Source organism: Lutra lutra, chromosome 1 (genome assembly GCF_902655055.1).
Source record: "Lutra lutra chromosome 1, mLutLut1.2, whole genome shotgun sequence".
Classification (NCBI taxonomy): Eukaryota; Metazoa; Chordata; class Mammalia; order Carnivora; family Mustelidae; genus Lutra; species Lutra lutra.
The window spans coordinates 29,131,666-29,157,380 of record NC_062278.1 but is presented as its reverse complement, the minus strand read 5'-3'; the positions used below and the strand labels follow the sequence as shown (position 1 = coordinate 29,157,380).

Sequence of the window (25,715 nt, the reverse complement as noted above, 5' to 3'; positions counted from 1 at the left end):
CAAAGTTAATAAAATAGAGTAGTTTTGCAGTGCCCCTAAGGCCACCAGAGAGCACACAGGCACACACGCAAACACACACAGGCATGTACATGAGCTATCAGTTCTGTTGTCAAAACAAAGAGGAGGTTGGTGTGACTGGATTATAAACCATCACCCATGGGAAGGAGTCCTACTCCCCATGAGCTCTTCTTCCTTGCCTATATATCTTAGGGCAAACATAGGGAGAAAAATCCCACGATGGAGAAATTTCCTGAGTTATCAAATAGATCTCACAGCAGACAGGCATGTTAGCAGATGTAGCTAGTCTCAACCCAATTGGTTAAAGCAAGTTGCTAAGAACAATATGGGTTTAAATCACATTGCTTTTCCATTTCTTGATTTAATACATTTTCAGAATAATAATGGCAGAACAGTCATGTCGTATTAAGCACAATTTTAAGTGCTTTATATATCATAATTCACTTAATCTTTACAATAATCCCGCGAGGTAGATACTATTATAGTTATCCTCAATGTACAGATGAGTAAACTGAGGCACAGAACAGTCGAGATTCTTGCCTAAGGTGACATAATTTGTATGTGGTAAGACTGATATTTTATGTCTGATGTCTTTTTTTTTTTTTAAGATTTTATTTATTTATTTGACAGACAGAGATCACAAGTAGGCCGAGAGGCAGGCAGAGAGAGAGGGGGAAGCAGGCTCCCCACCAAGCAGAAAGTCCAGTGCAGGGCTCATCCCGGACCCTGAGATCACAACCTGAGCTGAAGGCAGAAGCTTAATCCACTGAGCCACCCAGGTGTCCCCTTTATGTCTGGTATCTTAACCAGCACCCAATACTACTTCTATGCTTGACTGCACAGATACAAAATCTACCTATCATTTAGATCAGAGATCTCACAAATGAGCACTATTGGCCAGAGGAAGAGTGGCTATGAGAAAGCTGAGAAAATATAGTGTTAGTTCCCACTACTAAACAAAGAACTCAGAAAGTACACCCTTATCAAAGCATTAATACGAATAATTTAGTATTATTTGAAGACAAGTGCATAGACAGCACACTCATGTGTTTTAAAGGCACTAATCATTTTGTGGATGCTGCCGTCATCACCAAAGAATGCCCAGTAATTTATGAAAGCACATTTAATTAAAAGTGGGCATTTCAGGAACCACTGAATTTAGATGACAGTCTGTACATTGGAGGTCCCCCAGTATATTACTGTAATAATGATATGGTTCTCAGGGAAAACAGATTTCATCCCCCCATGAGAATGCAATGAAGAAGAAGAAGCAATGTCAGCTCATCCTAATGGGAAAAGTAGACTTTCTTGCCAGCCTGTCCAACTCCTGTCAAAGAGTAACAACCCTATATAGCTAATGAATCCTGATTTCCTCAAGAGAAGCAGGTGCTGGATGGCATCCCCATGTGGCTGGCCCGTCATCTCAGGGCAGATCACAGAGCTTGTAGTGCCTGGAGAATGCACAGGTACCCGTATCTAATCCATCAGGAACAGAGCTGGTAAATCACATAAAATTTTGCCGTTTGTCTACTGGTGTGCTAAGCGAGCTTTCTATCAATCCTGAACTAACAAACTCCTCTCACAGTGCTATAAATATCCGGGATGACAAAACAGGTTTCCTAGGGGATGGTTATTTGCATTATAAAAGATTCTTCCTTTACAAAAAGATTCCATTCCAGATTTCTTAAAAAAGAGAGCTTTTCTGAAGTATCTTCAAATGTGTCATGATTTCTGAAATTATATTTACACCAGGTTTGGGGAAGGGGAATAGTGCTTATTAAGTCCAAGTTTGCTGCCACTTCGATCATTATCTTATTTAATCCTCAAAGCCACAAATGGAATGAGAGCAAGCCAAAGTGTGAGAAGTATGGTAGGACATAGGATGGGTAAAAATTTGAAATAAAAATTTTCACAGAGCTTCAGTCCCTGCATCCGCAGAATAAGGTTGGTGGCTGAGAACTTTACAGTCTCCCCCAGCAGAAACAAACCGTGTTTCCTAATCTACAATATTTCAATCCAAAATCAGTAAGGATGGCAAAAGCTTTTAAGAGAAAATTAAAGTGAGAATGGGCTTTTTTGCTTTACAGCTTTTTCTTTAAAACATGATTAAAGAGATAACCATGGCTTTCATTAGATTCAATTAGTAATTGTATCATAAGCTTAGGAAATAAAAAAGAGAATAAGGCATAATTAACCTTAATCTATTGATTTCATTTTATTTTAAAATAAGTCTCTCTTTACTAGAGGAGACTAATTAAAACCACCAGAAAGTGTTCGCACAGGAATTGGTGGCAGGAGAATCACCGTATGTGATCATAGATATAATGGGTAAAAAAATAAAAATGAGAGAACAGAGCCGTCTTTTTAATGAAGGTAATCTGTGTTTTATATGTCAGCTTGTTAGGAGTCATTTTACAATCCAGAAATCAAGGAAAGGATTACATGCCCTGTTTTGACACTGACTCTTCTTGTTCATCATTTGATGAAGACCTAGTTGATGGGATGCCATTGTTAATCTCATTTTCTTCCTTTACTGTCTATGTTATTAATAGCTCTGTCAATGCTGATGCTAATATGGAGACAGAACAAAAAACTCCCAATTTTAATAGTTTGGAGATGAGTAAGAAATGCAGTTGAGTGCTTAGAATACCAACCTGAGAGTCACCTACCTTGACTTCTCCATTACTCACCTATTCTAAAACGACATGTCACATTTCAATGTGTCCATTTATCCATTTATAAGACACTTGGCTTTAAGTGCTTTTTAAGCTCTTTTGTGAAAGATGCTAGAATAGTGTGCGATGATAATGTCTTAATCACCTTCTTTCACCACTTTTAACTCTAGTTCTTCCTTTAAATATTAAATTTAAATATTAAATTTCAACCCCGTGGGACTGACACCGTTAAACCACAAAGAACCACGTTCTTAGAGATAACACCTATTAGTGATCATTTAGTTTTGTGCCAACCACTGTGCTAATAATGTTAATTGTATTGTTACTTTTTATTCTCAAGTGATAAATAAGAATAACAGTTTCTTCGTTTTATAGAAGAGACAGGGCTTGAAGAGTCAAAGGAACCTGTCCAAGATCACATAGCTAGTAAATTTCAAAGCTGAGATTTTTATAAGGCTTATTTGATCCCCCAGTTTCATGCTACTTAACAATATTATTTTTTCTTTTTAAATTCCTTCTGAGAATTCTTATAGAAGTTGGGCTTGATGCTTACAATACAGCATTTAATTCCATAGCTATTTATGTTTCTCTCTAGATATTTTGGGCATATGTATTTCTCGCTGTAGTTGACATCTCTATCATTCACTAAAGCTGAAATCAATGTGTAGAAGAGGAGGAAAAAGAGGAGGAAGGGGGAAGGAGAAGGGAAGAGGAGAGGAGATGAGAGGATGAAGAAAGGAAGGAAGGAAGAGCATAAAAGAGAGAGAGAGAAAGAAGAAAAGAAAGAAACTTCTCTTGTTACAAGATATGGGGGTTTAGGTCCTGCGCACCACATCCACCAACCTAAGGCACTTACACAAAACTGACTGACAAAGGGCAAATTTTAAGTTATGGGCATCCATTTTCTAATGTAACAAATCTCAGCACAGACAATGGGGCTCTGGAGCCTGCCACAGTGACATTGTCTTCTTGATTTTGCCACTTCCTGATTATGACAGAAGCGGCCCCTCTCTTGGGTAGCAAATTTTGTAGGATGCTTCTCAGAGTAATTCCTACATCATCAGCTAGGTATCTGTCTTCAACCTCCCAATAATTCTGAGCTCTCTTTAACTTGTATCATATTCCTTTCTGATTAAATTAGTTAGCATGGATCTGTTAATCTGCAAATAATTCTGATTAATAACTTGTCAAATTAATTTTAGTCCCCATATTAGTTAAATATTGCTGTGGGGATACCAGGTGGCTCAGTCGGTTAAGCATTTGCCTTCAGCTCAGATCATGATCTCAGAGTTCTGAAGCTAAGCAGGGAGCCTGTTTCTCCCTCCCGTCTACCCTTCCCCCGCACTTGTGCGTGCGCGCGCGCTCTCTCTCTCTCTCTCAAATAAATAAATAAATAAATAAATAAATAAAAATATTGTTGTGTAATAAATTACTTCAAAAACAGCTGCCTTTATTCTCTCACTGTTTGTGTGCATCAAGAATATGGCCATGACTTAGATGGTGCTCTGTTTCATGGTCTCTCACAGGGTTGCAGTCAAATTGTTGGTCTAAAGGTCTGAGGTCTCATCCAAAGCTTAGCTGGGGAAAGGATCCTCTTCTAAGCTCAGTGAATGATTGTTGGCAGCATCTAGGCAGTAGGCTGGCTGCTGCTCTAGGTTGCTTACCACATGGGCCTCTGTAGATGGGATCTTGCTTCATCATGATGTTCAAGCCAAGAAGGTAATGAAGCCAGTTTGTTAGCAAGACAGAAGTCAGGGTCTTTTGTAACCTAATTATGGAAGTGACTTCCTGTTACTTTTGCCAAATTCTACAGGAATCAAATCACACAAAAGGGTGGGGATTACACGAGGACTTAAATATCAGAAGGCAGATAGGATGATTAATTTTCTGTCAACTTGGCTAGGCCATAATATCCAGATATTTGGTCAAACACTAGCTTAGAAGCCACTATGAAAGTATTTTTTGAGATGAGATCAACATTTAAATCAGTAGACTTTGAGTAAGGCCATACTACCCTCCATAATATGGGTGGGTCTCATCCAATCAGTTGAAGATCTTAAGACAAAAAGACTGTGGTCTGCCACAGGGGAAGACTATTTCTAGATAGTCTATATATCTTCTAGATAGTGCCTCTAGACTTGATCTGTATTCTAGTTATAACGTCAACTCTTTCCTGGGTCTCCAGCCTGCCAGCCTGCCCTGAAAATTTCTGACTTGCCAGCCTCATAATCATATGAGCTAATTCCTTCAAATAAATTCCTTTCTTCATATTTCCACAACCTATTAGTTCTATTTCTCTAGAGAACAATGACTAAGATAGCCAGGTTCATTAAAGGACATCTTAGAAGTCTGTCTTCCACAATTCCAAAAGGAAAATAATAGTGTTTAATGTTAGGCAACACTCCCCTTCCAAAACAATTAATTTTTTAATTTTTAAAAAGATTTTATTTATTTATTAATGAGACAGGGAGAGACAGAGAGGCAAAGGGAGAAGCAGGGTCGCTGCTGAGCAGGGAGTCTGATGTGGGACTTGATCCCAGGATCCTGGGATCATGACCTGAGCCAAAGGCAGATGCTTAACAAACTGAGACACCCAGGAGCCCCTTCCTCGAAAATAATTTAACATGTATTCAAGGAAACATTTTAGAGCAGCAAGGGGCCTTAGAGATCACCTTGTCTAAACCTATTACCTTATAGAGATGGAGACTGAGATCCAGATAGTGTAAGGACTTACTCAACACTATTTAGGAACAACGCTGAGGCAAGAAATCAGTTTTCTCTCATAATGCTCTTACCACGGACCCCTGAATTATCCCAAGATGAAGGCTGAGAATTGCACTGGTGGCCTGAAGACTGATTATAGCAAAGGAAACTCTTTGTTTGTGGGCAGATGAACTGTCAGTCAGCAGGGTTGTTTATCCCTTGAGTTGCTCTTCCCATAAGTGGGCAATAGTTTCGTGCTTGTACCTCCTCATCCCCCAACCCAGATTGTGGGCTGGGGTCACGGATGCTGCCAGTGGCTATGGAACACAGCAAAAATAACTGGCCATATGGGGATTAAACCCCTGACCTTGGCCTCATTAGTGCTGAGCTCTAACCAACTGTTAGACATGTATTGTATTGTTTGTCTTTAAAGCTATCTTTGAATCTGCTATATTACTTTCTCATTAACATCTGGTGGCTGGGAACAATTTAATTGATTTCTACAGTGCTTTTTATCAGTATTGAATGGTGATGAGTGAATATATAAAACATTGAACTCTCATTTTAATAATATTTAAATTAAAATGGACCCCCCAAAACCAAAACCAAAAACAAACCAAAAAAAAAAAACCCCACAAAAACCAAAACAAAACAAAACAAAAACCACCCTGAAATAGGAATTAGGCAAACAAGACCCACTGTGATGGATTTTCTTGTTCACTGCTGTCTACACATGATGGGAAATCTCAGGCTGAATTGTCAAACATTGCACTCAACCTGAGTGTTCCTGATTTGAGGCAATTTGTGGAGATTAAAATCTTGGGTGTTCTAATGCACATCAACAATAAATCCTGTTGCTTTTTCTTGTCCAGCCCAGTAAAAATCAATGCTTTTAGGTAAGGAGTGTTGATTACAAATTATTTTTGAGCAGTTATTTTAAAACGACATCCTAGCTCAAGTGAGAGTTTGACTTAATGTCATTTAATCAAGGATATTAAATCAAAGGATCACTCTGCCCTGGTGTGATGGGTTGCAGAAGGAAGGAAAATGAACATTAACATTCATTATGCCAGGTGCTTAACGTGTATTAAAACATTTGATCCTCACTACAAACTAGGAGGCAGACATTTTTAGCCACATTCTATTGCTTAGGAAATTTAGGGTCAGAGAAGTTCAATAACACTTTCAAGGACACACATTTCTCAGCCGCCTGGGGAGCAGGAATAAAACTCGAGTCTATTAACTGCATTGCCCATCTCAAGTTCTTCCTGCTATGTTCTCTGTATCATCAGATTGTATTTAGCATATATATTATAAGGTCGGATTCTTTATTCTCCTATCTTCCGCTCCTCTTACTCATCTCCCAAAAGCACTCCGCCACTCACCCGTCTCCTGCCTTCTCTAACTCTTGTCTATACACACATTCATACCATATACACATACACACTCTCTCTCTCATGCTCACTTCTGGCAGAGTGGCCAAAGGACAAGATTAGTATTGGGGAAGCCAGAACTCCAGTCTTGACTCCATCTGTCTCTCCATATAAGTCACTAATCTCAGCTTCCTCCTTGGGTAACACACCTGTTCCCTATTGTCTCATCTCCTTCTACAAGTATATAATTAAATGTTTATCATCAAGTATTTTTATACTTTAATACCTATACTTTCTTAAGTGGAGTGGAGTATGATATTATGTGGTTATTTTGATTCTTCAGTACCATTAGCAGTTTCAAGCCTCTTGTCCTGCCCTGTCTAATACAGAAGCCATTTCTAGCCCCATGTGGCTATTGAACAATTGATAGATGGCTGGTGTGATTGAGGAACTAAGTTTTAATTGAACTTAAATTAATTTTAATTTAGAAACTGATGCTGGGCAGAAAATACACAATCTTCATGACTTCACTAGGACTAGGTTTCACTTTAACCATTGACACTTTAGCATCTGACTTAAGATGTATAAAATACGGACAAAAGTCAGAATTTAAAAACAAGAATGTAAAATGTCTCATTAATATTTGTATTAATTATATTTTTTAAGGTTTTTTTTTTTTTTTTTTTTTTTTTTTTTTTTTTTTTTTTTTTACTAGAAAACCTAAAATTATATCTGTGGATTGCATTGTATTTCTACCGGACAGGGCTCCTTTAATCCCTTCTTACGGGTATGGTAGATCTAGAGTAGGCTCTAGATATATGTGTCTTCAGGTAATCCCGATGTCCAGCTCCTCTTGAGAACAACTGCCAAAAGTTGTACCAAAGTCTTGTTATAGCAGCTTTTTTGTTTATGACTTTTTAAAAAAAGATTTTAAAATTCATTTTAGAGATTCTGTATGAGTTGGGGGAGGGGCGGAGGGAGAGAATCTCAAGTAGGCTCCACCGTGGGGCTCCATCTCACAACCCTGAGATCATGACCTGAGCCAAAATCAAGAATCAGATGCTTAACTGACTGAGCCACCCGGGTGCCCTTGTGATTTAGTTGTTTTTTTTTTTTTTAATTTTTATTTATTTATTTGACAGACAGATCACAAGTAGGCAGAGAGGCAGGCAGAGAGAGGAGGAAGCAGGCTCCCCACTGAGCAGAGAGCCTGATGTGGGGCTCAATCCCAGGACCCTGGGATCATGACCTGAGCCAAAGGCAGAGGCTTTAACCCACTGAGCCACCCAGGCGCCCCTGTGATTTAGTTTTTTTAGTTTTTAATGTAATAGTAATAGACAGTCTTTTTTTTTTTTTTTTTAAATCATTCCACTCTAGCTTAACTGGAAAAAATCAGGAGTCTTAATTTATCATCACTTTATAAGATCCAAATATTACAGAAGAGTTGTAACTCACTATAAATGTTAGGATAATACTGTAAGCCTGGGGTAAGAATGATATAAATTACTTTCTACAGAGACAAAAGAGAGCCATCTTCAGAAGCTGGTCAGCCTCCCTGTCCACTGCAGAGGAGTTCCAGAGGTGAAAGGACACTGCTTTTGTGTTTTGTTTTATTTTGCTTTGGTCTTTGAGGATGGTTATGCCAATTATAATAAGTATGGAAAGTCTCAGAAGGAAGGATGGTGGACATAGTATTATTAACACTTAACATCTCCTCACCTTCCTTCTAGTGTGATTTCATCTTTCAGAGGCCAAAAAGCTAAAAACCACATTCTACAAGTTCCCTAAAGCCTGGAGAACAGATGTAATTTAAGTCTGGCAAATATAAGCATCTGTGTAACATCTGAAAGGTGGGATGTGACGTGGAGGCCACCATCAAGTAGCCACGTTAAGAGATGAGTAAAATTCCATTTATCCTGATATATCTAAAATATTCTCATTTCAACAAGTAATTAATGTAAAAATTGTTAATAAGCTGTTTTATACTTTTTTCACAGAAAGTCTGTAAACAATGGCATGTATTTTACCCCTTCTGCCATCCCACATTTGGGCGAACCCCTTTTCAAGCACTCAATTGCCACTTGTGTTTGTGACTGCATAGCTCTAGGGGTCAGTAAACTTTTTATCTGAAAAGCCGGATAGAAATATATCAGGCTCTGGAGGTCACAGACAATTTCAACAGCACGGTCTTCTTTACTTTTGCTTTTGTGTTTAAGCAAATCTTTTAAAATGCAAAAGCAGCTCTTAGCTTATGGCCATAAAATATAGACCCCCCTCAGGCTGCAGTTTGGAGCTCTTCTCATGGTTCTTTAACTCCTGTGCTACATCCTTCCTGCGTGTGGAGAGGAGGAGGATCAAGAGGAGATTGTCTCCCTGCACCAAAACTCAGCTGGACCTATGCAGGGGATTGTTCTCATTCTCTAAAGAAGGACACTGAGGTCTAGAGAATTTGAGCAACTTTCCCAGGTCAAATAGCGTGTATTTGCCCAATTCCAAAGCTCATGCTTTTTGACACTGCATCATACTTACCTCGTTTTTTTTTTTTTTAATTTTTCATTCAAATTTAATTAGCCAACATATACTACACCATTAGTTTCAGATGCAGTGTTCTATAATTTATCAGTTGCGTGTAACACCCAGTGCTTAACACATCATGTGCCCTCTTTAATGCCCATCACCCAGTTACCCTTCCCCACACCTCCTCTCCAGCAACCCTCAGTTTGTTTCCTATAGTTAAAAGAGTCTCTCCTGGTTTGTCTCCCTCTCTGATGATTTCCTCTTCAGTTTTCCCTCCCTTCCTTTATGATCCTCTGCACTGTTTCTTATATTCCACATGTGAGTGAAACCATATAATTGTCTTTCTCTGAATGACTTATTTCATGTAGCATAATACCCTCCAGTTCCACACATCCTGATGTAAATGGTAAGTATTCATCCCTTCTGATGGCTGTGTAATATTCCCTTGTATGTATGATCCACATCTTTATCTGTTCATCTGTTGATGGACACCTCAGCTCCTTCCACAGTTTGGCTATTGTGGACACTGTTGCTACGAACATTGGGGTACAGGTGCCACTTCAGGTCACTACGTTTGTATCTTTGGAGTAAATACCTAGTAATGCAATTGCTGGGTCATAGGGTAACTCTATTTCTAATTTCTTGAGGAACCTCTGTATCGTTTTCCAGAGTGCCTGCACCACCCTGCATTCCCACCAATGGTGTAAGAGCGTTCCTCTTTCTCCTCATCCTCACCAACATTTGTTGTTTCCTGTCTTGTTAAGTTTAGCCATTCTGATTGGTGTGAGGTGGTATCTCATTGTGGTTTTGATTTGTATTTCCCTGATGCCAAGTGATGTGAAGCATTTTTTCATATGTCTGTTGGCCATCTGGATGTCTTCTTTGGAGAAATGTCTGTTCAATACATTTTTCGTTATTAAAACTTTCTTTAGCTTGATTAATGGAACTTCGCTCATTCATTCATTTAGCTCATGAAAATTTACTGAATGAATAGTTGTGCAACATGTAAATAATGGGGACATTGCCCCTACCCCACATTAAAGCTCATTTTTTTGAAAAGGCTTAAATTTCTTACCAACTTAATTTATGGGTCACAAAATGGAAAGGAAAATTGACAAATATTTGCTTACTTCAGTCAATACAGATGGCAAACCAGATAATTCAGGACTGATCCAGTTAACCCTCAATTGGCAGAGGTACAAACATTTTATGTTCTCACTCTATTTCTAAATCAAGATATTTTATTAGCTTCAGACATAATAAAGCAGTAATAAAATAGGTACAGAATGGAGCCCTAATGGCCTACATCTTAACTAATATAATAACAAAGTAGTCAATCCTTAGTTAGGCTGGTATATTAGCATAGTTTCTTTCAGCATATTTACTTAGTTGCACAATTATTCACTCCAAAAAACTTTATACACACACACGTATATATTTTTTCTTTTTTGGGGGCAGTAGCCCTCCAAAACTCTCTAGCTTTGCTAAGATACAAGTGGATCTCACTTATTCTTCTTCACAGAATTTAATAAAGTTTTATATTTTAAATTTATTTAACTTTGGACCAGCTCTCCCCTACCAACCCCTCCTGGAACTGCAATTAAAATGGAAGCTGGATATTTCAGATGTTCTTTAAAATCCCAAATACTGAAAGGATGTTTTTCCAAAGAAGACATGCAGATGGCCAACAGACACATGAAAAGATGCTCAACATCACTCATCATCAGTGAAATTCAAGTCAAAACCACAATAAAATATCATCTCACACCAGTCAGAATGGGTATTCTCAAAAGGACAAGAAATAACAATTGTTGGTGAGGGTGTGGAGAAAAGGGATTCCTCTTGCACTGTTAGTAGGAATGTAAATTGGTACAGCCACTGTGGAAAACAGTATGTAGGTTCCCCCAAAAATTGAAAATAGAAATACCATGAGATTGAAAATAGAAATACCATGAGATCTAGTAATACCCCTTCTGGGTATTTACCCAAAGAACATGAAAACACTAATTCAAAAGGATACATGCATACCTATGTTTATTGTAGCATTGTTTATAATAGACAAAATATGGAAACAACCTAAGTGACCATCGATAGGTAAATGGATAAAGAAGCTATCTTACACACACACACACACACACACACACACTGGAATATTACTCAGCCATAAAAAGAACAAAATCTTGCTATTTGTGACAACAGTGATACATAAATGTATTAAGCATAAATGTATTATAGTTAGTGAATTAAGTCAGACAGGAAGACAAATACCATATGATTTTACTTAAATGTGGAATCTAGAAAATGAAACAAAAAAATAACAACAATAACAGAAAGAAAGACTCATAAATATAAAGAACAAACTAGAGGTTACAAGAGGGGAAGGGGACAGGGGATACACAAAATAGGTGACGAGGATTAAGAGGTATACACTTCCAGTCATAAAATCAGTCATAGGGATGAAAAGTAGAATATAGGGAATGTAGTCAATAATATTGCAATAACTTTGTGTGGTGATAGATGGTAATTATACTTACCATGGTGAGGGTATCATAATGTAGATAATTGTCAAATCACTGTGTTGTGCACCCGAAACTAATAATATATGTGAGAACTATACTTCAATTAATTTTTTTAAAATTGAAAATCCCCAAATAAATTTCTTTCCCTTTAATACCTATTCAACCCTTAAATCTGGAGTCAATCTACACTGGAACATTTCCTCTGGGAGTATGGATTATTTTATATTCATCTATATAACTCCACACCTTGCTTAAAACAGTGTTTTCTTTCTTTCTTTCTTTTTTTTAAGATTATATTTATTTATTTGACAGACAGAGATCACAAGTAGGAAGAGGAGCAGGCAGAGATAGAGGGAGAAGCAGGCTCCCCACCGAGCAGAGAGCCTGATGCGGGGCTCCATCCCAGGACCCCAAGATCATGACCCGAGTTGAAGACAGAGGTTTTAACCCACTGAGCCACTCAGGTGCCCCCCAAAACAGTGTTTTCTATACCACAAAACTAATGAATATGAATAAATAAAATATGTTTAAGGGAAGCCAGGAAGCCTAGAATGCTTTTTTCATTTTGATTTTTCTTTTCTTTTCTTTCTTTCTTTTGTTTTTTAGAGAGGGAGACAGAGCAGGGTGTTTGGGGGGAGCACAAGGAAAGGGAGAGAGAGAATCTTAAGTAGACTCCACACAGAGTGCACAGCTTGATAAAAGCCTCGATATCATAACCCTGAGATCACGACCTGGGTGGAAATCAAGAGTCAGACATTTAACTGGCTGAGCCACCCAGGTGCTGATTTCTCTTTTCAATTCATGTGACAAGTGATATTATTTTTGGTGTGGACTATTAATTTCCACTGTTACAACCAGCTATGCTGTCTGGTTGCTTCAAAGAGTTTGAATATGAGAATACCTCTCCTCTCTGGGAAGGGTTACAGATACATTGGATCGAGGAATGGGAGCTTGAGGTATAACTCCATGAACTGTAGGGGCGTTTTTATAATATTTCTAGAACATGAATCCAAAATGAATAATTTTTTTCTGATACTGTCAAGACTAGCCCAAAACTTTTTTTTTTTCCCCTTGAATTAGGGGGGAAAAAAAGGAAGTGGGAATACTAGGAGGAAAAAATGATCCACCCTTCAGAGGCTCAGAGGGAAAGTTCTAAATCACTAAATGTCATTTTATCAAAAGATTGATTTTATTTTATCCAAGCTTTGGAATCATTTTCATTAGGAATAAAATGTCAGTGGTAATTTGAAAGGACTGGTACAATTTAACAATTAATAGTAGAATCAGTGGTTGAACTGGTTGCCTTTCAAAAGCGTATACACACACACACACAGATTTATGCTTGTATGTATGCATACATTTTTAAATTAAATACAGAGATGTATGTAACTATATACATAATATGCATATATATATGCACACTCAGGTATATGTGTGTATGTTGTATATATACATGGAGAGAGAGTTCTAGCAATTTAAATCATGTTTCATTATTCTCATCTACTTTGTAATGTAAGGAAGTTTGATAAAAATTCTAGTAGACTGCTTGGCCATGAACTTGTTTATTTTTCATGCATATTTATTGAACTAATACATTTAAGGAAATATCTTCAGGCTCTTCAGCCTATTCAATTTTTCTTTTTAATTATACAGTAAAAATGCTTGCAAACATTTTGCAATGTCAATTGAGAGTCTCCATATAAGTCTCACCCTCTCACATTAATATGTAAAGTGTACGGCTGCTTCCTCTTCTGCATATCTGTCAACATCAACACATTCATGGATATTGAAAAGGGTATAGATTGAGGGAAGAGTTTCCACTACACTGAATTTTTTTTGGATGATTTTTACTTACTGAGACTTATCATTGAACTTGGTTGCTAACTGATGTGACATTGCTTAGATCTGTAAGCTATATAAAACAGGTTTTCAAAGAATATCCCCAAGGAATAAAATAGGTAGGTATGAAAGTAGGTATAAAATATGAAGGTACTTTTCTGGATTTGAATCCTGGGTCATCCTTTTTTCAATTGGGAAAGTTATATAACCTTTCTCTACATTTTCTTTTTTTTAAGATGTTACTTATTTTTTTTTTTTTTTTTTTGGCAGAGAGAGAGAGAGAGACAATGAGAGAGGGAACACAAGAAGGGAGAGTGGGAGAGAGAGAAACAGTCTTCCTGCTGAGCAGGGAGCCTGATACTGGGCTAAATCCCAGGACTCTGGGATCATGACGTGAGCCAAAGGCAGATACTTAACAACTGAGCCACCCAGGTGCCCCCTTTCTTGATGGTTCTAAATCTCCCTAAAATTATTGTGAGGATCAGCACAAATAATGTCATATATAACATCACCTAATACAAAAAAAGAAGTGGATATTCATCTTTGTGTTGTTACTGGGGAAAAGTATGATGGTGGGAGTAGGAGATGACATTTAAATCTATAAGTATAGGGAAGTTCTTTTTTTGTAGCAAACATGGACGTTTTGTATTGTACTAAGCCACAATAGAAGTGAAATAAGTTTGTTAGTATGGGATTTAAATACAGCACCATCAACTATGAGAATAGCCAGCACTGTTAAACAGGGACAGGGCCAATTTTGCAGAGCACTGAGAACTCTCTGCCTCTTGTAATTATAAAGATAATTCAAAAAAACTATCTGCATTTGCATTCTAGTAATACTCGTGTTTTTGTATGTTCACAATGTGTGTCCATAAATTTAAGGAGAAGCTTAATAAAATGATTAGCACAGACTATAAAGCCACCAGTGGTATGCGGCAGTTGGCACTGGAGATAAGGAACAAATAAATATTCAGGTGTTGTAAGTCTGTTATTAAACCACTGGTAGCATGACCATGGTAGGAGCATTTACACCAAGGCAATTGGCAAATGCTACATACAGATCTGGGGTTCCCTCCATCCACCCCAAAGACCTGGTTTACCAATACATTACTGATAAACTGCTGAGGCAGACATATATCTTTAACTGCCAGCTTTACTACTTCACAGTTTATAGCCTTTAATTATAAATAAAATAAATAATAATATAAATAAATAACAACTAAAATAAAAAAAAAAGTTATTTTGCTTTCTCTCCTGCAATTTCCTAATCTCAAAAAAGATATAATTATTTCTTTGTCCTAAGGTTCTTTTGAAGATTAACTGAGTTAACTTATGTAATACATACTCTGTAAATGGTAGTTTATATTAAGAAGCTAAAATCATCAAAGAGACAACAATGAAGAGAAACTCAGAAACCCAAAGTAAATGCAGAACTTTCTGAGAACAGTGGTTTTTGCTTTATTAACAGGAGTCATGAAGCAAGTGATTTGAAATATATAATAGAGAAGAAATCCACGAGACTTGGGGCTTCACTCACCATGAAGAGATTGTTGTGTGCTTTTCCACTCTCTCCAAAAGGTGAGATAACAGAACCAGTCCTGACAGAAGTGCTTTCTTGGTTAGTCTGTTGCTCTGGGACTGGCTCATACAAGCTGTCCATGGAGCCTTCCTGCAATAAAAGAGATTTATAAGGCACAAAATAATAAAATATTTTCCTTGAAAAGTCTTTTTTTTTAAAAAAGATTTATTTATTTTATAGAGCAAGTGAGCACGCAGGCAGAGGGAGGGAGAGAGGGAGAGGGAGAGAATCCCAAGGAGACTCCCCACTGGGCATGAGGCTGGATGTCAAGCTCCATCTCAAGACCCTGAGATCACAACCCGAGCTGAAGTCAAGAGTCAGCTGCCCACCCAACCAAGCCACCCAGGCGTCCCTCCTTGAACAGCCTTGAACCTATCTACCCACTTTCATAAAGTATCCTATCTAAATCATCCTGGGCATAGAGACTAAGAGTTAATGGTACGCCATTTTACAACAGTGAACAAGGCAGTAAAGGAAGGCATTCTCACCGCTGACTACAGAGCCAGCAATTCAAACAAGACTCAAGTGTTAGGGAGCAACGCACAAAATGAGGAAGTTTCTCAAGAAGCGTGATGAATTCATCCAGGTCAAGGTACGACTAAATGAAGGCCGATTTGGACAGCATTACACTGTGTTGGCTCTCAGGTCACAGATTTTAGAGACACATATCCCTCTAATTAGTCCTATGCCCTTGTAGGAGAAACACAATCTGTTGTACTGCTTCCTTAACAGTGAAGCAGCAGTTTCATCCACTTTACAGAGGAACCATCAGGGTAAAATGAAAACACAGGACACGCTTTGAAGTAGCAAAAGTACTTCACAAGCATGATAAAGGCTTTGACATTAATGTTTACAGTATTTATATTAATAAATAATATTATTTACTTGTTTTTATTCTTTTACAGAATAATGAACTTTACACTGAATGGTTTGCACTTAAAACCATTATGAACTATACTGTAAATTGTCTTTGTATTTGGGAAGCCAACTTACTAATCGAACAGACTTGTATTTTCTCCTTTTGAGACAAAATTGTTCTAGTTGTGATGTCATCTGGAAGAGAGGTAGACAGTATATGGAAATTTCTTTAGTAACTAAGGATGCTGATAATGGTGTCATTAATATAAGTGTCTGTTGGATTACGAAAAAGTTTTCTTGCTTGAAAGGATAATAAAAACTATAGTGTGGTACTGAAAATGTTCTCATCCTCAAAAATGAATTTTTTAAATATATAAGCTAAGATTGAATTACATTTGCATCATCTACCTTTAGAACTTTAAACTAAAATGCTCTACGGTTTTATATTTTAAACAACCTCTCCTCAAAACACATAGCAAATTATTGGGAGAATTAAAAAGACTTAAGTAAGAACTAAGTCGCGTATGCTCTAAGGTACCTAAACGTGGAAGGAGACTGAAAATCGAACTGAAACACAGTGCAGTGGGTGAATGTAAAGCTTTGAACCTGTTGGGTGCCCATCCACAAACAGGTAGTAGTGACCAGATTTGGGGCTCTGTGGGGTAACGTGCAGTAGACATCAACCACATAAAGCAACTCCATGCTGAAATCCAGGGGCTACAGCAAAACTCATAGTTAGAAAGGAGGCTGGGAGAAAAGCTCCTTCCAATAGCTGCTGGGGCCCTCAGAAGAGCGAAATTTATCAACACAGCCAGCAAAATGGGACCCAAAACAAGCAAGCAGACAGCGGGTGCAGTCACTGGCTCAGTCATACACCAACTATCACTTTGGGATAAATTCCCGGACCACGGATGCCTGGGGGGCTCAGTCAGTTAAGCATCTGCCTTCGGCTCAGATCATGATCCTGGGATCCTGGGATCCTGGGATCGAGTCTCCCATCGGGCTCTCTGCTCAGTGGGGAGTCTACTTCTCCCTCTGCCTATGCTCCCCCTGCTTGTGCTCACTCACTCTCTCTCTCTCTCTCTGACAAATAAATAAATAAAATCTTTAAAAAAAAATGTTTAAAAAAAAAAAAAAAGATCCCTGGACCGGCAATATAAGTCTTCGCTCTAACCTGGAGCCTCAGAGAGACTTGAGGTCTCTGCCTCACAACCAAATGGGGAAAGGTGAAGAGGGCAGAGAGGAAAGAGAAAGAGGGGAAGAGGGTGTAGGTTGAGGGGAGAGGTGGGTGAGGGAGAGGCAGTGACAGAGACACAGAGAGAGAGAACAGAAAGAGTTTTAGCATTCAACATTAACCAAAACACATGAGGGGATTAAATGCTGAGAAAGAGAGCCAACTGAACTGACAATCTGAAAATCAAACCATTTCATTCCAGATAAAATTAAAATCAAAATGGATGGAGAAACAATTTAAGAAAGAATGTGATCTTCATACAGTAAAATAAAAAAGTAATATCCAACTATGAATAATCTATGATGAAACCAAACAGGCAGCAATGAAACAAGTATCATTAAAGAGCAACAAAAATAAACAATTACAACATCTTGAGAATGAATAATATAATCAAATAAATTTATATGAAGAAAATAAAAAATGAGGATTAACTCTAGACCTGAGTCTAGAAATCTGAAAAAGATTAAGGAATACTGAGGAGTGTACCCATGGTGCAGCATATAAGGATAAATAGAAAACATATGGTACATTCAGGTAGAAGTGTGGCGGGATATGACAAAATAAGATTAACAGGAATTCTAGAAAAATAAAATGACAGAATTTTTCTGTCAATTAAAGAAAAACTCTCTGCTCAGCAGGGAGTCGGCTTTCCTTCCTCTCTCTCACTGCCTGCCTCTCTGCCTACTTGTGATCTGTCTGTCAAATAAATAAATAAAATCTTGGAAAAAAAAAAGAAAAACTATAGACCAATTTTACTTATAAAATAGTTTTAAGAAATTCTAAAGGAAATGCACACATTTAAATTTAAATAAATTTAGTAGCCTCCATAAAAATACACCATGGTCAATCAGTATTTAATATGGAAATAAAAGGGTGTTTCAACATTTAGATGTCTTTTTAAAATATTTAACAGAAAATTTACCATTTCAATAAATTTGAAAAATTTCTTATTCATCTGTGATAAAATCTTAGCGAATTAGTTAAAGATAGGATTTCCTTAATCTCACTAGGATTATTAATCAAAAGCCTCAGAAAGACTCAATTAGGAGTAACTACATGAATGTGAGAAACAAGTTTGAGGTACCTACTGTTACAGCATTCTGACTGTAATGTAACAGAAGAGAGAGAAAACTTGAGAATGATATAATTACTAAAGAAGAGAAAAACTTACAGATTATCTGTGTGGGAAATCTAAGAAAAAAACATAGACTATCAGAATTTTTTAAATTCAGCAAAATTGTTTACTTGCAATATCAGTATCAGGAAGTCAATAAAGCATCTATAAATCAGCAGAAACAAATTAGGGACAAATAATCACAATGGCAACCAAAATTCTTAGACCCCCAGCAGTAAATTTAGTAAAAGATGTGCATGAATTTTATAGAGCAAATCATAAAATATATTAATAGTCCACAGGAGAAAACTTGAATAAATGAAAAGCTACACATATTTGTGGGTGGGAGGACTCAACTCCATAATTAAGTCAATTTCCCCTAAAGATGATGTGAGATTAAATCTGTTTTAACCAAGATCGTATCAAAGGTTTTCATATTATTTGAAATTTACCTAGAAGCACAAAGACTTAAGAAGTCCAAATTTTGAAGAAGGACAAGGAGAGGGTATTCTGTTGAATAAGATATCTCCCTTAGCGTTAGAATTACTTTAATAGGTATATAAAAGAATGGGTATAAGGAAAGGGGTAGAGCGAAACTAAAGGGATAGAATAAAGTCCAAATAAAATAGAAGCAGCATTATTACAGATCACTGAAGAAATGGTGCAGGGATAATTGATTTGTAACCTTACTGGGTTACAAAGTCATGTTAAACTCAATAACTATGTGATGAGCTCAACAAGAAAATCATCCTGCTTCTAATGAGCAAGTCTTCTAAAAGCCTTATCACAATGTTAAAACCGTAAGAAAAATTCTGGAGTCAGAGTGGCATACATAAAAGGATATCCCTGCCTCCCTTTTGAAAGATAGACTCCATTTCGAGTTTATAGATCCAAAATAATAGCAATCACCTTTAATGGATTATTTATAGGATCCTTAGTTCAGAATGGGTAGTTCATTAAGTTTGCTTTATATTTCTCTTAAAAACCACATTTACTAAAAGATTTACAATTTCCCCCTCCACTTAAATAAGAGAATGTTTAACTCTTTCTCTGGCTTTCTTTAGTGGTAATCTTCACATGGTCCTTAATATTTAAAGCCACCCCCTTCCCACAGAATTAAAGATCAATATATAAATATATACCTCTATTTTGTGATTTTGAAATTGTTCTTTCCACTAAATCATGATTTTTATTCTCTTTATTTTAAATGCCTGTCCCATATGTTCACATTCCTACAGGCACAGATAAAATGTGTTTTGAATTATGCACAAATTCCTGGCAAAAGCTGTAACCCCACCCCGTTTTCGCAGCTCATAACAGCACAGTAGGGTGTCACAACACCCTGGTGGAGAGCCCATACACTGAACAATTTTATTTATTTAGCCCACAGGAAGAAATAAAAAGCACCTAAAATAGTTTTAAGGTTTTTCCAAGTAACTTGTGGACATTTTATTATGAAAGCAATTAATTTTGACAAACTTTGGAATGCTTGAACATTCCGTGTTCAGGATGGTTCCGTCTAATCAAATATGCTTCCAAACAAGGAATTGTTTAAGGACAACTTTAAAACATGGAAAAGCGTTGCAGTCAGAGTGAGTCCACGCGGCATGGCTTTGAAGCAATCCTTTTGGAGTACGTGCCCCTCTCCCTATATTACAGAGAAAGACAATGATGCTCCTTAGATGGTTAGATGGCTTCCATCACAGGATTAGGAACGTCTGCCACCCTCGGCTGAGCCACGCTATGTTATAGAAACATTAGCATACTGATTATAGAGCCATTCAGAGTGATTCCGGAATGCAGTCGTCTCTGCTACAACACTGCCTATTTCCATGGGAAGTATATTCATATAAACCCCATATAGCTCTTTTAGATCGACTAGAAAAGAATGCACAATACCACTTAAATCACCTGAAATGGGATTTCTCCAGTCAGATTTATATGGCACAAAGCGAAGTTGAGCACCGGCAATTATTTTGTAAATTGGGACTATAGAGGCAATCAGAACTCGATGATTCAGCCTGCCACAACTCACAACTGCATTTTATTTTTCAAGATGCGCCAAGATTAAATCCCTTATCTTGGCTTAAAACTCCTCCTGTTTAGATATTACAACCTATGTCAGCACCATCTCCCGCACTTATGTTAATCTTATTTGCAATTTGGAAGGAAAACAAACATCAAAGTAAACCATTTTATTCCCACAAATGACAGGGATCTCCCATCCACATCTTGAAAAACCAACGAATAGGCATAATGTCCTGCCGTAAACACAGAGAGAAATGAATAAAATTATTTTTGAAATCCATTTTTAGCATTGGCAGATGGTCACAACCGCAGGTTAGAGTTATAAAGTATTTCCAGATCTATGACTACCTGCTAACTTTCACTGATCCACTTCAGGCTAAACTAAGAAAAAAAAAAAAAAAGGCAATAATGTAAAAAAATTTGAGAAGTGCTTATACCCTTGAATGAGCACATCTGCAGGACTGGAATAATCTATTGTACCTCTCATTTACAGTACTGTGTAACTCAGGAAGCTGCCTCCATGGTAGTTTAACAAGGCCAACATTAAACGGAATTCATTCCTCACACAGTAAAGAAGAAATTTTGATTCCTAGGATGTCTCAAAGCAAAGCAAGTAACCCAAATGCAGCATATTTTGCAAAAATTTTTCTCATATTTACAATAAATAGAAGAAAATAGTTCCTCAAAAATACCATTTACATATCATTCTTAGAAATCCAGCATAAAAAGACATTCAGCATCAAAATGTTAAATAACTAGTCATTTTTTAAATAAATATATATATGTATACGTATATATGTATACATAAGTTACTTGCGTCTGAATAGAGTTGGCTTAAGTGCTTTAATAAAAACATCCTTTTCCTCTTTTTGATGCGGACTTTTTTATGAGACCCTAAATGTATTAATTAATTACCACATAGGAAGTTTAGAGTATACCTGAACTCCATTCCTTTTCATTGATACAGTAAAATAAAAATGAGGATATCAATGATGCATGTAAGGAAACTCACCAGTGAAAAGCAGAAGAGATTCATTTTGGTAGGCTCCAGTTCCTTGTTGCTGTGCCTACGAGAATATGATCACCCCTTGTAGCTCTCTCTTGGCTTCACAGCTGTAGGGGCAGTTCTCATGGGAGATGATTACACAGTAAAATCCCTGCCATAATCCAGGGGATTCAGAGACCAGGATCAAATGAGATAGGTCTTTATTGAACAAACAATTTTCTAAATTAATGAGGAAGTCTGACTACTCAAATGAGAGGATGAGACGTACCATGTTCTGTGTAAACAGATTTCACAGGTGGCAATGATAGTACTAAAGTCTGAAGGAAAACTGCAGTGAAAACAATCATAGACCTAGCTAACTAAATTGAAAAGATAAAGCAAACCTCAAAAAAAAAAAAAAGACCATCCTTCAATATAAAATATCACCTTCCCTTCAAAGGTGGTAGGTTGAGGCTGTGTCCCATGTGTGCCTCTCCATCCCTCTATTTCCTTCCATTAATTAAAAAAAAAAAAGTTTTTTTTTTTTTAATAAGGCAAGATAGTGAAATAAGTACTTTTTATAGTGGTGAACTAGACATAACAATTTACCATTGTAACTGTTTTACAATGTACAGTTTTGGTGGCATTAAATACATTCACATTGTCATTAACCATTACCACCATCCATCACCAGAACTCTTTTGTCTTGGAAAAAGTGAAACTCTGGACATATTAAACACCAACTTCCTACTCCTCCCTCCCCACCAGCCCCTGGGCATCCGTCATTCTTCATTCTGTCTCTATGAATTTCGCTTTTCTACTAGGCACTTCATTTAAGTAAAACCATACAATATTTGTCCTTTGGTGACTAGTTTATTTCTCTTAGCATAATGTCTTTGAGGCTCACCCATGTTGTAGGATATGTCAGAATTTCCTTCCTTTTTAAGACTTTTAATATTCGTTGTATGTATATACCAACTTTTGTTTATCCATTCATCTGTTGATGGACACTTGGGTTGCTTCTACCTTTTGGCTTTTGTAAATAATGCCTCAATAAACAAGGCTACACAAATCTCTATTTGTATCCCTGCTTTCAATTCTTTTGAGCACATATCCAGACGTGGAATTGCTGGGAAGTCCAATTTTCACCTTGCAAATACGCTGCTTCTTCAGCTAGTCCTGGGCTTATTTTTCTTTAAATTACATTTATTTCTAATACCCTCAGAAAAGGCATCTCCAGTTGTCCCTTGTTCTTTAATCCGAAAAGACTGGAGAACTACATTGGCACCTTCAGCTCTTAGAGTGCTGTGAGTTAAGAATGCTTTGAATTCCAAGTAACAGACTACATATCTGAGAATGCTTCCTCAAGAAGAGTTACTCTTCTCATGAAAGGACTGGTCTGTGCATTGACAATTGATGCCAAGGGTCAGTGAGGTCAGCCATGGTAACTTTCTACAGTTTCCCTGCCTTCCCTTCATGTTCTGAAGACGGATGCAGGACCTCAAAGCCATGAAGTCCTCACATGGTGACTTTCAGATGAAAAAAGTACACCATCAGCATCATTGTCAAGCAGTCTTCTGTGTTTGACTGCCCTCTATTATTCTTCCCAATAGCTTCCACGGCACCCCTGTAAGAGTCTCCATTCTGCATGCTTTCCGAAGTTAGTACTTTGGGGGAGTATTATTTACAGTGTGTTCTGAGAAGATGTGATATTAAAATTTAATCAAAATCGAAACCAGATGAGAGTAGGACTTTGAATCTCTTTTAAGAACTATAATATTATTTCAAGTCTGGGTATTTAACAAAATTGACGATGAGCTTTTCATACGAACTCAAAAGTGGAGTTCACTAATCCCTCCATATTCCTATCACCTATATTTAAAAATTATCAAGATATTACAACAGTTGCTAAATCTATCTCATTTATTCTTACCATTTTTCCTTCCTGTGCAAGTATTTGAAACCCCAGACATCATGTCATTTCACTCCTACACAATTCACTTTGTATCTGTAAAATTTTTTTGATGTTTTCTTAGACAATCAGAGTGCCATTGCTACACTTTAAAATTATTCCTTGATAACTTCAAATACCTCCCCATGTCATTCCCCCATAGAGAGATGGAGTCTATTTCTCCAATTTCTTGAATGTGGTCTGAAGCTGTGACTACACTGATAAATGGAATATGGAAGAGATATCACTGCACCAGATCTAAAATTAGCCTTTAGGAGGACTGCCAGCTTCCATTTCCTCCTTCTTGGACCCCAGCTGTCCTATTGTGAGGAAGCCCAAGCAGCACAGAAGAGACCTCTATGAAGGAACATAAGGGGCTCTAGCAACAGCTCGAGCTGCTCTCCAAGTTGACGACCAGCACCCAGGTGCTACTCCTATGGGTGAGGCCATCCTGGAAGTATCCTCAAGTCCTAGATGAGGCACCCTAGTTATAGCGATGGGGAAGAGAGGCATCTCCGAAAGACCTGACCTGACTCCAAAATTGTGAGAAAATAAATTGTTTTAAGCCACTAAGTGGTCTACTATGTGCCAAGATAACCAAAACATTTTCCATAATTAAACGCTCCAATAATCTTAAGAAGAAGAACAAAAGATCTTTTCTTACATTTGCACCATTTGAATCAGGATCCAAATAAAAAAAGATCACATGTCACTTTGAGTATCATGTCTCTTAAGTCTCTTTAGTCTAGAACTTCTCTTTTTCTTCTTTTCTTCCTGTCTTTCTCTCTTCTTTGCCACTAACTTGTTACCATCGGCAGATTCTAAAGATAATACTGTAAAAATTTGTCTCTCTATACTTTTCTTCAACTTGAAAATTTCCTGATTTGTGTGCCTGGGAGAAGCAATAAAAACAATAAAATATCCTAAGATTCTTTTTGCAAAAGATCTTCAAGGAATTGTACCGGGACATGCACTCCCTGAAAGTCACCGCCAAGTAAGAGAGGAGATTAAGTCCTTGTAGGCACAGTGAATGCACATATTTTCTACTCTCCTCTCCTTCTCTTCTCATATACTGAAAATTAACTATCTTTTATCTATCTCCTCTGCAGGCAGAATTTCTGTTATGTTATAGAGATGACAATTACTTTTCATTCCAACAGGTAGTTATCATGATAGTGTGCAAAGAGCATAAGCTCTGGAGCCAGACAGATCTGCAGTTGAATTCAGTAACTTACTATGAAATCGTTGACAAGTCACTTAACTTCTCTGAATGCCAATTTCCACTTCTTTAAAAAAGTGATAATAGAATCTGTCCTAACGTCTTCTTACATGAGTTGATACCAGTGTATATAAAGCGAATTTCAGGAAGAATTCAGCAAACTGTTATGAATTAGTTTGGTCGCTTCTTCCAATAGAAGTGCTTACCAAGAGCAGGCACTAAATTTTTCTGTCTCACCCAAAAAGAAGGAAGGAAGTGTGTCGTGGCCAAAGTGCATCAGAGCAAAAGCCACAAGATTTGGATTCTGCACCTAGCCTTAGAACTAAGGAACCTTCTCACAAAGCCTTCAAAACTCAAAGGGTTTTCAATTCTTCATCTACAAAACCAAAGAGGTAGAATAAGGTTTTCTAAACATTTTTCATAGAACAGCACACACACAAAAGCACATGGAAGTTTCTTCAAGGCTCCTTCAGTCACTTCAAGTTCCAAGGAGATGATATCTCAGCACATCCATAGCCCTTCCTGGCATCTCAGCATGTCACCGCACGCCAGCTGGGAAGCTCTGATCTGGAGGATTCTAAAGTCTCTCTAGCTCATGACACTTGTGATAGATGCTTCAGAGCAGGGAAAATGGTTAAACTAGACTTGGGGGGAGAGGAAAAATCCTTCAACGTAGAGAGGTAAATCTAATGTTTATATTCAAATCTTGTGGACTGCTGCATGAAATTATCCTACAGACAATTCTGAGACCCCAGCGTATCTCCAGGGGGCACTTCCTTAAATGAAATGGATATAATTATAAATCATACAGTCCTTTCATTGCAAAGAAGTGTCTTAGCTTAATAAATAATCATTTATTATCTCACCTATTTCTAAAATTTCATAAACAAAGCACAAACATAAAGTGATACATTTTAAAGAGGCATAATTAGAATAGTGGAACATGCAAATACCTACAATTTTGGAAATAATTCATAGAAATTATTCATTTATCTGTCATATCTATTAGCTAGTCAACTGAGATAACATTGTTTTCCCAATTGTAAGCATCCAGTATCAATGAAAGGAAGGGGGAGAGAGTAAGAGAGAGAGAGAAGAGAAGG

General features: G+C 37.3%; 1 protein-coding gene across 1 annotated transcript in view; it reads right to left on the bottom strand.

Moving 5' to 3' along the window:
• SAMSN1 (SAM domain, SH3 domain and nuclear localization signals 1) overlaps positions 1 to 21,589 on the bottom strand; it is a 147,540-nt gene extending 125,951 nt beyond the window's left edge. Inside the window, 2 exon segments of the mRNA XM_047722022.1 lie at positions 15,182 to 15,313; positions 21,470 to 21,589. Coding sequence (XP_047577978.1) covers positions 15,182 to 15,313; positions 21,470 to 21,589 — 252 coding nt within the window.
• Positions 21,590 to 25,715: the final 4,126 nt, after the last annotated feature.